General features: G+C 38.6%; 1 protein-coding gene across 16 annotated transcripts in view; it reads right to left on the reverse strand.

The window, feature by feature from the left end:
• Nucleotides 1-9,484: 9,484 nt before the first annotated feature.
• Nucleotides 9,485-13,581, reverse strand: part of DLG1 (discs large MAGUK scaffold protein 1) — a 271,051-nt gene continuing 266,954 nt past the window's right edge. For all 16 annotated transcript variants that reach the window (XM_061411876.1, XM_061411915.1, XM_061411922.1 and 13 more), the window contains 2 exons: nucleotides 12,539-12,630; nucleotides 9,485-11,334 (listed from right to left, as the gene is read on the reverse strand). In XM_061411876.1, coding sequence (XP_061267860.1) covers nucleotides 11,228-11,334; nucleotides 12,539-12,630 — 199 coding nt within the window. In that variant the 3' untranslated portion in view covers nucleotides 9,485-11,227. The remainder of the gene's footprint in view (nucleotides 11,335-12,538; nucleotides 12,631-13,581) is intronic.

A 13,581-nucleotide genomic window follows, 5' to 3' on the forward strand; every position in this document is an offset into this window, starting at 1 on the left:
TTGCTCTGCTCCCTGGGGAAGGGAGCCTTGGCTTTTCTGATTGGATCATGAAGCTGTTACTTATCACACCCTGAGATAATCAGTGGAAATCACATGGGCTGGGCCTCAGGAGACCTTATCTCTTGTTATCACTGACTCACTGTGTGATCTCGGCAAGTTCATTCTCTCTGGGCTTGCTTCCCCTGTAAAAGGCAGGTCATGATGACCCTGACATCCTGACATCTCCAGAGCTGTCTGCTCTGGAGAATCTGAGGGGAGAACGTTTGGTGGGAGCTGCTTCTTCATCTCCAGCTGGATCCATCAGGAGGATGGGTACCTCTAATTCACACAGAGATGGCAGGTAACCCTGGAAGGGGGGCTATAGCTTGTCCTAGGAGAGGGAATAGGTGTTCTTAGCAAGCCTCATTCCGTGAGGATGAAAAGGCTCACTTTATCACACTCCAGGAGCAACCAGAAGTTCCTGACAGGATTCGTGTTCATTACATTATTCCTTTAGTAAAACTCCAAGTGACACTGATAAGGTGTCAAACATCTATAAGCGAAGAGCTTGGGTGAGCTCTTTCATAATGGGTTCTTTCCCTGTCTCTTAGGAGTCATTCCTCAACTGTGGTGCATCAGGGAACTAGCTGTTGGTGGGCTCCTGGGCCTTCTACCTCAGGCCCATTTGCCTGACCTTAGCATGGACATTGCTTAGCATTGATGCTGCTGTGTAATGGGGAACTCTGCCAGGGCTTGAACCTGGATGCTATTTCTGGGGTGCAGACATATCTGAGTGAATCAGAGGAATGGGTGGGATGCGATGAGAGTAATGTAACCCAGGAATAGCCTTATGGAGGAGCAGAGGCACTGGGCATAGCTGGTTCCCACTCTGGACTTACACTGGGGTTAGAGGGAGAGGATAAAAACAATAAGAACTGGCTTTACAAACACTTACGTAAGATGTTGGGGCCAAAGCAACAGTGCTTTGGGGCTTCCTGACCTTATTTCATAACATGAGATACAGAGAGCCCTTTTCTACCAGAGACACAGCTCTGGTTCTCCAAGGATTCAGGAGCTTGCTTGTAAGGAGCCAATGCTGCTGGATGGAACACACCCAAGGTAGACTCTGGGGACTCAGAAGAGAGGGCCTTTGACAGGGAGCAGAGAACCTGTATGGGCAGATGGGGGTTAATGAGACAGCAAAACGTGAACAATTCTTTTACCCAGAATATTAGGAAAATTAAAATTTTTTTCAACAAACCATAATTTGTATTTTTCTAAGAGTTTTCATGTCTATGACTAGGAAAAAGTCCACTTTATTCTGGATAGTTGAAAGGGCTACTATGCACAGAGAAATCAGGCATGGTGAACACTTACAGAGGTAAATGTGTCATCAAAGGATATTCTTATTTCTTATATCACTCCCTAAGAGTTGCTGTTTAACACATCTGGATTTGTATATTGAGATCAATGGTAGGCATATTAAGCAAATTTTGTGAATAAAAGCTTTTGCTTCTCTAAAAGTATTTACCCTATGAAACTGGACTTAGAAGAAGCCTCTTGGAAGAAAAGCTATGACCAACCTAGGCAGCATATTAAGGTCCATCTAGTCAAAGCTATGGTTTCTCCGGTAGTCATGTATGGATGTGAGAGTTGGACTATAAAGAAAGCTGAGCGCTGAAGAATTGATGCTTTTGAACTGTGGTGTTGGAGAAGACTTTTGAGAGTCCCTTGGACTGCAAGGAGATCCAACCAGTCCATCCTAAAGGAAATCAGTCCTGAATATTCATTGGAAGGACTGATGCTGAAGCTGAAACTCCAATACTTTGGCCACCTGATGCGAAGAGCCAACTCATTAGAAAAGACCCTGATGCTGGGCAAGACTGAAGGCGGGAGGAGAAGGGGATGACAGAGGATGAGATAGTTGGATTGCATCACCGACTTGATGGACATGAATTTGAGCAAGCTCCTGGAGTTGGTAATGGACAGGGAAGGCTGGCATTCTGCAGTCCATAGGGTCGCAAAGAGTTGGACACAACTTGAGCAACTGAACTGACTGTATTTGGGCTACATGATACCTTATGTGTAACCTTTTCAAAGGCAGATTCTCTCATCACAGGGCCTTGAATGGGAGGATGATTTCTAAGTGTGAGCTATTAGGTTTGAGGATATTACTACCATTGTTAAGGTCTCTTTTACTGTTGGAGGGAGGAGGCTGAGAAGAGCCACAGAAACTGGGAGTAGATCCCCAGAAGTTTTGTCTAAGCCATTTCAATGGCATGGCAAGGGCTAAGGCTTGACCAGGAGGCTGAACTCCACAAGGGCCTGAGTGTTACCTTGTCTGCCACCATTCCCAATGTCCAGCACCGTGCCTGGGATAAGCAGGCATTCAATAAACATTATTTAAGTGAAAAGTGGACAGTGTGTCTCAAGATATTTGGCTAAGAAAGGAAGAGAAGAGAGGTTGTTTTCAGGAGATTCAGGGTCAAGGGAAAGTTTCATAGGATAGGAGAGAGTTGATCATATAGTCAGAGCACAAGTAGCTCATGCAGGAAGGAAAATAATGATACAGAAAAAGAGGATGATGGAAGAAGATGGAAGGAATAAGATTAGGAAGACAAGCAGAGTGATCTTGAAAAGAGAAATTCTTCTTCCTTGGAGATGGGTAAAATTAGGGGTAGGAGACCACCTGAGTCAGACCTGCATTCAAGGGTAAGTCTCTCATCCTGGAGCTCAGTTTAATTATCAAACCACAAAAGTTTGTTTCCCCTTGAAAATTCTCCTTGCAGTCCAGACTTTAAAATTTAGAAGATTAAAATGCTCCAAGATTAATTCTGGAGATACAGCTTTAAAAACTATTAATAAATCTCTATTTCATTGAATAGATTTAACATGAATGGAAACCAGTATAAAAGGAAGCTAAAGAGCAAAGAAATAAAATCCAACAATATTGTATTTGGCTCTGTCAATAAGACTTTCAGAAAAATTCATATCCAGCTACTTAACGATATTTCAGATGACTTATTATGAAAACGTATGCACAGGAAGACAAAATTGATACAAAAAGAGAAAAGTCACACAGCATGTTCAGGAAGGGAGACTGTTATTCCAGGAACAGAAAAGGAAAGCGCTATAATTAAACACAAAAATTTAGCTAATTTAGAGATTTATTGTCAGACCTTTTTATCCACTCTCATTTATTCTCTATGTCCCCAACTCTTATCAATTTGCAAATGAAAACACAGCCAACACTTTATACAAGGCTATTTTTAGCCCATTAAAAACCATAGCAGTGAAGATGACCATGCTGTTGAGAGGCCTGCAGTCTCTGGACAAGTAGAGGAGCTGTGTGCCCTGACCACCTGCCCCAGACACTTAGGGGGACAGAGGAATACAAGGTGAACCCAGCTCATCTGCAAAGGCAGCCCAGAGAGCACGTGCTCAGTATTAAGTGGACACCCAGTAAGTACTGCAGGATTTCGGGCATCGAGGACTGTAACTGGGAAGGCTTCTGCAGGAGGGACTCAGGGGGTCCTTGAAGAAAGGTGGAGCCTTGGTCAGGGGACCTGGGTAGGGAGGATTCAGCAATTAGCATAGTAGGAATCTGCATGATCACCAGTCTCAAGACAAGCACTGCAGAGGCTGTGTGACTAAGGGTGACTGGGGAGGTAGATGATTTATCGGCCACAAATTACGTTCCAGGAACTATACAGGTACATGGATTCGTGTGTGTTTAGTCCCCATGAAGGTCATTGAAGAGATGCACGATCCAAGTTGCATTTTAAGAAAAGGCATCTGGTGGATTAGCAAGGCAGGGATCAGAAGTTGGGCAAGGATTTAAGGGGCTACTGCAATAATCCAGGCCTGGGGGTGAGACTGGGTTAAGGTCCTGGATTAGAGTGATAACAGTGGAAATGACAGCAAGGAAAATATGCTTAGGAAGAATCAATAGTATCTAGTGACTAGATATTTGAGGAAGAGAATGTGATGGAGAGAATATTCCATTAAGTTCAGCTATGATTAGCCAAAGGTAGAAAAATAGTTAAAAGGTTAGTATAGCTTTTTTCCTCGTAAGGAAGCAGTCAGGAATGTCAGATAAACTAAATCTGAACCAAGCACTGAACTTTCAGAGAAAGAAATGGATCTATCATCGAAAGGTATCTTTAGTCTTAAATACCACTAGGGAAGTAGATATTTTTGATTAAATGACTCTCACAAGATTTAGAAAACCTTTTGGTAGAGATTTATAGTGTGGAACATATGGACCTTCCTCTTGTTTTTAGCCCTCCCATCTGTGAGGTAAATGAACCTAATTTTAGACATCCTAAAGAAAGATTACATCACTTGTTCTAGTCTTTACTTCCACCAGAAAATTCACTGTACCTTGTTTCACATGCTAATTGCTTTGTGCACTGACTTCTGTATAGTTAAAAAAGATTATTCTACTGTAGTTAAAAACTGTCCAAATGAAATTTGTCATTAACATCTGAGTAGCAGAAGTAGGGGTGGTTATGTACTCAAATACTTTGAGTGAAGACCAGGTAGTTCCTAAGCTTTAGTCTATAACCAGTTTAAAGGCATGACCTTTTTTTTTTTTTTGAAAACACATGAGAAATCAAGTCATGTTGTGATAATAGAAAAGGCCACAAGATGAGTGTTCCATCTATATGCAAAATGGTTGAGAGTCAAACCAATCAACCAGGAGGCCAACTCTGGTTCAGATTCCTTGAGTATGTAGCACTAAAATTAGATTTCTGTTCATCACATAATATTAGTAGTATTTAAGATTGAGAGAGGTTACGTCTAAATAAAATTGATAGTTAATAATTAAAAAGAAAAAACAGTCTGTGGGTGTTCAACAAACTAGATTTTCTTAAAAGGTTAGGTAGGGCTGTCTCTTCAGACTGTTTTCTAAATTAGAAGGCTATCAATTTCATGTCTGACAAATAGTTGTTTTCATTTGTTGCTCATATGACTCTCTTATTTACTACTGTCCTAAATAAACTATAGTTTCCTTAGGAAACTAACTGAGAATCTGGCACCAGTAACTGGCACATCTAGCTACTGGATCATCTGAGTGTTATTCCTGGGAACCTGAAATTCTACAAGTCCTAAATTGCTTATTCTAGCAGTCTCCTACTTTAGGCACAATTCTGTTCTGTAAACAGGCTCTTGGGATCTATTACTCTGCATTTAAAGTTTGTTTTAGGATGACAGGCTCCTGTGCAACTGCCAAAATGCGTGATGCTCACAGTAGAGATAAAGGTGGGCCTGGGGAGGGCCTGCCATGTCTGTCAGATCAGACCCATTTCCGGCTTTGCTCCTAGTTCCTGCAGGCTTATGGCTGTAATGAAGTACAAAAGCATAGCCAGGAAAACTGGAAACAATCCCAGATCTCTTCAGTGACTGGAAAAACGAACTGTAGTACATTCATAAATGGACTACGATTCAGTAATGAAAATTAGCAAACTTGATACCTGCTGCAACAGGGATGAACCTTGGATGTATTTTGATTTAAGTGAATGAAGCCACACCCTAAATGCTACATATGTGATACGATTCCATTTATATGACATTCTGAGGAAGGTAAAACTAGACAGTTACTAAGAAAAGATTGGTGGTTATCAGAAGTTGGGTCTGGAGGAAGTATTGACTACATAGGAGCAAGAATGAGGGATTTTGGAGATAATGGAAGTGTTCTGTATTTCTGTCAGAGTGGTTACATGACTCTATGCACATATCAACACTCACAGAATGTACACCATTCTACTGTGCATAACTGAAAGATAAATACAATAAGAAAGTTAGGATAGTGGCTTCTTTGCAGTAAGAAGTAGTGACTGGGAGTGAGCTGAGGGGGTGGCAGTGCCTGGGGTGCTGGTCATGTTCTCTGAGCTTCAAGCTGGTTACATGGGAGATGTTGGTTTGTAATAATTCAATGAGGCATATGTTTCTATATATTATAATTCAATAAAAAGTAAACAAGAGATGGTGAGACAGAATTCCAACCTTCACTGTCCCCTGGTCTCCTTCCCCTAATTCTTCCCATTATCTATATACTACCACTTTAGGTAACAGAAGCCACCAGAAAAACTCTAGTGTGAAATTCTCCCTGGTAAGGTTTTGGTACTTGTTCCTAAAAGTCTTGACAACCAATTCTGTTCACAGTGCTGTCTGGCAGACCAAGGTTTGTTTTGCCAGTTCTCAGGTAACTGTATTTGAGGGTGGAATGCAGAAAGAGCTGGTAGTAGTAGGAGGTGAATGAGAAACTAGTCAATGAGTAGTAGTCATTGTTTTATTCTTAAATTGAAAGAAAATGTACCTTATCAGGGCAATTTAAGGCTTTCCAGACATGTATCTCAAAAATTAATATTTTTTACATATTTTGCTATAACTGTAGGGTCTAACACTGCAGAGACGTCTGAGAATGGGTTACGAAATCTTGATGCCTTCCAGTTCCATGTTTGAGTTACCACAGGTCACAGTCACAGCATCTCTGACAAAAAGGTGGGAATCCTTAGAAGAAGATGAGTAAACATGATTATGTTGTTATTCAGTTGCTTGGTTGAGTCTCTTTGCGACCCCATGGACTGCAGCAGAACAGGCGTCCCTGTCCTTCACTATCTCCCAGAGCTTACTCAAACTCATGTCCATTGAGTTGGTGATGCCATCCAACCATCTCATCCTCTGTCATCCCCTTCTCCTCCTGCCCTCAATCTTTCCCAGCATCAGGGTCTTTTCTAATGAGTCGGCTCTTCGCATCAGGTGGCCAAAGTATTGGAGTTTCAACTTTAGCATCAGTCCTTCCAATGAATATTCAGGACTGATTTCCTTTAGGATTGACTGGTTTGATCTCCTTGCAGTCCAAAGGGCTCTCAAGAGTCTTCTCCAACACCACAGTTCAAAAGTATCAATTCTTTGGCACTCAGTCTTCTTTATGGTCTGACTCTCACATCCATATGTGACTACTGGGAAAACTATAGCTTTGATTAGACAGACCTTTTTTGGCAAAATAATGTCTGTTTTTTAATATGCCATCTAGGTTGGTCACAGCTTTTCTTCCAAGGTGCAAGCATCTTTTAATTTCATGGCTGCAGTCACCAATCTGCAGTGATTTTGGAGCCCAAGAAAATAAAGTCTGTCACAGAGACTGACTAAAATGAAAATAATTTTGTAACTAAAAGTCTGTCAGAATTTATAGGGATGTAGAATGGGGGACCATGTTCTTCTTTCTCAGTCTTCTGCACCATAAACACACTCCAGAGCAAGGGAAAGAACAGACATTGAGAGTCAAGTATCAGATGCTGTAATAAGTGCTTTTTACACACTGCTTTATTTAACCCTTATTAACAACCCTGCAAAGAAGTCAATCAAATCTCACTTAAAATATAGCAAAATGAGGGCTCAAGTTAATCTTTATACAAAGGGAATTGGAACAAATCCAGGCTTCTAATTCCAAGGAAAAGGGAATTGATTTTAAAGGGCCCCCTTTATTTGTAATCTTACTGATTCTCAAAATATCTCCATTTTACAGATAAGTAAACACAAAGAGGGATGAGATGACTTGCCCAACTAATGTTATATAACCAGTAAGTGGCAAAGCTGTCGTTCAAGTCAAGCTGTGATTCCATAGCCCACATTCTTCACATTATAGTCTTCTGCTGCCAAAGCCAATGATAGCTATCCTGTGCAATTCTGGAGTGAGATAAACAGAGTCTTCAATATTGGACTAAACTATCTAAACTTGGGTCAGAAAAGTGACATTTGTGTTCTGATATCTTTTAAATTCATACACCTCAATAAAATCTCAAGCTCACAGATACTTTCTTTTAATCAGTAATTCAAAATTTGAGGGACTGAATAGCCCACTTAATTAAGTTCTCAACAAGGGGAAGAAAAGGACCTGGAATGGGAGAAAAACAACTGTTCCAGGAGCCAAGAGCTGCAGGCTCTAATCCTGGCTCCATCCCTGGCTGCAGCACAACTTTGATTAAGACACAGGGATCTCTGGCTTCTGTTTCACTACCTGTAAATCAAGAGTATTCAAGGCAGAATCTCAGAATGTAACTGTTTAGTACTTTGGAAAACAAAATTTCCACACCAGTAAAGTCCCCAAATTGCCGTGTTTGGAGTTTAAGACTGCAGTGGTTCAGCAGGTGTGTGCTGACCAGTGCTTTCTGCCTGAAGCTCACTCCATCATTTTTTGAAGAGCCCTGCAGAGATATCGAATAGCAAAGCAACCAGAGACATGTAGTCATATTTAAGAGGTACTTTTATTTTTGCCAAATTAATGGTATTAAGGTGCATACTGGGCTACCAAAGTGGTGTAGTGGTAAAGAATCTGCCTGCCAATGGAGGAGACACAAGAGACTTGAATTCGATCCCGGGGTCAGGAAGATCCCCTGGAATAGGAAATGGCAACCCGCTCCAGTATTCTTGCCTGGGAAATCCCATGGACAGAGGAGCCTGCTGGGTTACAGTTGCTGGGGTCGCAAAGAGTCAGACATGACTGAGCAACTGAGAACAGCATAAGGAACATAATATAAATATGGAATATTTCATAAAACTTTCAAAATAGTAGTATTCCCTGTGTGTTCAAATAGTGGACTTTCCCCCTAATGAATAGTGTTCCATTTTTAATCCTAAAGAGGTTCTTTGCCAATTTGACAGTGCTAGGCTTACTTGTTTGCCAGAAATAGTCCTTTCAGCTGTGATGGGAATGCCGTATTCTGTGTGTCTGTCCTTACTGTGCGACTCTGGGCAAGGACCTTCATCTAAGTCTATCTTTATCTTTAAAGAGACAATAATATCACATAATTTAAGTTATAGTGCCTTACACAGTAGGGGCTGAAAAATGAGGCAGCCTAGTTTATCAGGAAAAAACCCGCAGCAGAGAAACTTTGATACGGATACCCAGCACTGCCATTTACTAGCTAAGTAAGCTTGGCAAAGTGATTCTGCTTAAGCCTTAGAGTGGAGCCAGTAACTTGTATCTTCTTTTAAAAAATTAAATGATACTATACTAAAGTGGCTGTTGCACAGCAGTACTAAGCAACTGGTACTTTTATTAATAATTCTATACAATCTAGAAAGGTGCACACAAGTTAGTATCCTCTTCCCCCCAAAAAAATCACTTAATGAGGACATTCAGAAAGCAATACATTTAACACATAAATGGCATCATTTTATAACCTCCTGATAGTTTACATTCAACCAGTAAATGCTGCAAAATGGCCTAGGCTGGGTCCTGCTATAAGATGATTTCTGGGGCTCTGGAGATCAAATGACAACAGCAGTCTTCGGATATATTTATGTTTGGTAACAACTTACTATATTCAGCATGTAACACCTATGGTATATATTTCAATGTGTTAACATATTCAATTCCAAAATCTACCTAACAATCCTTGAATTCTGTTTACAAATTATGTGATGCCCCAAATTGTCCCCAAAATGCTAGCTTGTAAAATAATTTTTTCTTTTGTAATACAAGACACATTTAACATACAGATTTTACAATACAGTTTATTAGCTGTTCTCCTCTTTCTCATAAATGGAATGGATAACGTCAATAATTCTTTACAAACCAGTATGCATTTAAGAAACTGTAATGAGGAGGCTGTCAAAAACACATATTCAATAAACAACTCCAAAAAAAGCCATGGGAAGCCAAACAGTATTACAAAAGACCAGAGAAACTGATTTCTGAAATTGTTATCTACTTTTCACTAAAATTTCTTAATTGCTCACCATGAAGATCTGTGCAACTCTACGGCAGAGCAGCTACAAGAGATGAAAGGTGTGCAGTCTGAGGGGAAAACACTCATACACATGAGGCTTTTGCCTATGAATAAAGAAGAACTGGAAAGAGGTGGAGACCAAATCCAAAACCAATGACAGAACAACAGTAACAACGAAAAATCACCCCCCTGAAAAAACACCCCCCACAAAAAACCAACCAGGAACCATCTGAAAACTTTTATAGAAAAGAGGAGAACATGCCCATGTTTTTACTTATAACCTAATTTCCCTAAAGGTTTCTTTCCATACCACCATACTCTCATTTTCACTTCACATGATTAAGGAAGATAAAGTCTAATCAATTAATATTTAATTTAAAAACCAAACAAAAAGAGTAGGTGGCTAAAGAAAAAATATATTTTAAATATACATATATATGTTTGTGTGTGTGTGTGCAACTATGTAAAGAAAATAATTCCCATAGTTACAGAGTTTAAAGAAAGTTTTATATATATTTATATATATATATTTTATTATAACAAAATAGTCAGTTATTGTGGGTAAAATATTCATTAAAATCTGACCTCTAAGAATGCATTTAAAGTTTTAGACTACTTACTGGACTTCTTTCCCACTGCCATAATGAATACTACATCACCACTGTAATGTCTGTTTTGTATTTATGTCCATGAAATCTTCTCAACCTTATGTGTAAAAGGTGAGCTCCTCAAGCACCTAAACATGGCCTCAATTCAGAAAATGTGATGATCATTATGTATGAACAACTTTTGTAGGACACTATATTGTTGCACAAGTAGATTAAAAACATTTAAACACTGTTATTCCTAGCAAATCTACTGGGAGGAAAAAAAACAAACTTCAAATAATAAAAGACTTTAAGAAGAACGCTTATGAAAAATGAATATTCCTTGTGAAATTATTAGTTAACTCCTATTAATTTTGAAATTAAGAGACATATATTTTTGTTATTTATCTGTATGAAATATTTGCTTTGATAACAAGAGTCAATTGAGAAAAGGACTTGAGAGTTAACATATTGGCCAAACCATGCTATTAAAGTTAAGTGTGCATTGTTGCTCAAAATTCACTAAATCATTGATTAAAACCACTTTTCTTTCATTTATATTGAAATTTGGAAAGAATGTATATAAAGCTTTTCTGAAAATCTCTTAAAGTTACTTTCCCTTAAACATTAAGGAATTTTACCACAATTACCCCGTCTCCTGAAATCCTATTAATAGCTGGTCAGGCCATTCCATCTTCAGCTGTGAAAAATGGCCACAAACCAACAGTGACATGAAATAATACCGATAGTACAACTTGAGGGCGACACTAAGACATCAAAAATAAGTGCAACTGCAGACCATGATGAGTGGGATATGATTCAACAAGAAAGAAGTAATGAAGACAGGCTCAAGAAGGAAAGGACAAAGAAGTGTTGCAGAAAATGAGACTGTGGAAAAGAGAAATAGAGAAATATCAGTCCTCATAACTTTTCTTTTGCTGGAACCCAAATGTAAGGACCAGACTGTTCTTCTATGATCTGCTTCACTTGGTTGTAAATGTCTTCCAGCGTATCTCCCTGCACAATAGCTGTAATGATAGAATCAGAAACCTCCATTAATTGCTTATCTTCACCATTACAATTATTTGTAAAATAACCAGAATCACTTATTCAGGAAGAAATACTATTTATGTATTGTTTAACTAGTAAAAAGCTCATTTTATTAATTTTCCTATTCGTAAAATGGAAAACATTTTATTTCAAAAGTTTATCAAAAAGCAAGACTTGGTGATTTTTACTTTGTACAATTGGGAAATAGACACTGAAGTAATTAGAGGCAAAAGAACAGCTATCTGCAACTTACTCTTAAATGTTTCATAAAAAAGTATAAATGTGGTAAAATGTTAGCGGTGGTGGAATATGAGTATATGTAAGTGCTGGTACTATTCTTGTGATTTTTCTGTTAAGTCTGAAATTATTAAAAAATCCTTAACAAAAAAATACTTGGGTTAAAATTCCATGATACTTAATGGTACTTATTAATAATATGAACACAAAATATAAGTTAATCATTATTTCAAGCAAATAATTAACAACAAAAACCTACCCAAAGATACCTAAGGAATAACTTGAATAAAATTTGGGAATTGAATTTGGCAACTGCTCTCTACTCTTCTCTTTCTAAACAAATATCTTAAAAATGGATCAAAATTTATACAGGATAAGAGAAAAATCAGTATCGTAAGAAGAAATCAGCTCTGAATGTTTCCCTCTGGTCAGTATGAGTTATTCCTATACATGCTGTCCTTATCAACAACCTGCTGCTGCTGCTGCTAAGTCGCTTCAGTCGTGTCCGACTCTGTGTGACCCCATAGACAGAAGCCCACCAGGCTCCCCCGTCCCTGGGATTCTCCAGGCAAGAATACTGGAGTGGGTTGCCATTTCCTTCTCCAATGGATGAAAGTAAAAAGTGAAAGGGAAGTCGCTCAGTCGTGCCCGACTCTTCGCAACCCCATGGACTACAGCCTATCAGGCTCCTCTATCCATGGGATTTTCCAGGCAAGAGTACTGGAGTGGGGTGCCATTGCCTTCTCCGTATCAACAACCTAAGATACACTAGTTTTCAAGATTCTTCATCACTACAACCTAGATTAGATGAATTATTCTGAAAATGATAGCACTTATTATTACTACTGGTAACTGTGGACATAGTTCAAAATTTATTTCAATGAGTCAATTCTTATGGCCCCAAAGCAAAATTCTAACATACAAACATCTACACATAATGCCAACCTGTGAAATGTTCAGTAAATTCTTGTTCCAGTTTCATGGCTCTCTCAAATGTCTTTCTGGCTTGTTCTTCTGTCAGACGCTTATTCATTTCCCTAGGCAAATAAATTTAGAAATTAATAATTACATTGTAATACTTCTGAAAAAGGGTGACAAAGGAGAGAAGACATATATAAAATCATGAAAAGCTGAGACCTGTTGAGAAATGTAATGTAATTGCAAACTGTATTCGGTCACTGACCATGTAGCTTTGTATCTGGAATGACAGAAGGGTTTCAACACTTTCTTACATTAGTTCGGGACAGCCAAAAAAACCCAAACATTAATTTGTCAGTTTTGACTGTGATGAAAATCTCATATTAAAATATGACTTACAGATCTACTTACCAATTTATAAGGTAGTAAAGGGGATACATGAACACATTAAATAATACCATGAGAAGGCAATCAGCAAAATAGTCTGGGTCAAACTGCTGAGTAAGTGAGTTGGTTTCTTCAACAAAGAAACAGAAAAAATGAAAAGATGGGAGGGAGAATCTGTAGATCAAAAGACTTAACAAACTGTCATGAATAGACTTTGTTTGGAACTTGATTCAAACAAACTGAAAAAACATAAACTTAAGAAACAAGAAAATATGATCTGATGCTATCAAGGAACTACTGTTTCAGTATGACATCACAGTGATTTTTTTTAAGTACAAAATAATTTATTATAGCATTATATAGGTTGGCATTATTTTACAGTGAATTCTTTTCTCTCAACAATTATGAATCTAAATATACACTTAGCGTGAAGGAAAATAATTTTAGTTAGAACAGTTTCTCTAAATAAAATCTCTTTTGAATTTATATTTGTCTTGAAAGGAAGTATTAATGTTACAGACATATTTATATGGTTCTGAAAAAAACATATTCAATGATACTATTACTGTTTTCTGTACAAGATAGAACAAAAGCTGCTGCTGCTGCTGCTAAGTCGCTTCAGTCGTGTCCGACTCTTCGACCCCATAGACGGCAGCCCACCAGGCTCCTCCGTCACTGGGATT

This window comes from Bos javanicus, chromosome 1 (assembly GCF_032452875.1).
Source record: "Bos javanicus breed banteng chromosome 1, ARS-OSU_banteng_1.0, whole genome shotgun sequence".
NCBI lineage: Eukaryota > Metazoa > Chordata > Mammalia > Artiodactyla > Bovidae > Bos > Bos javanicus.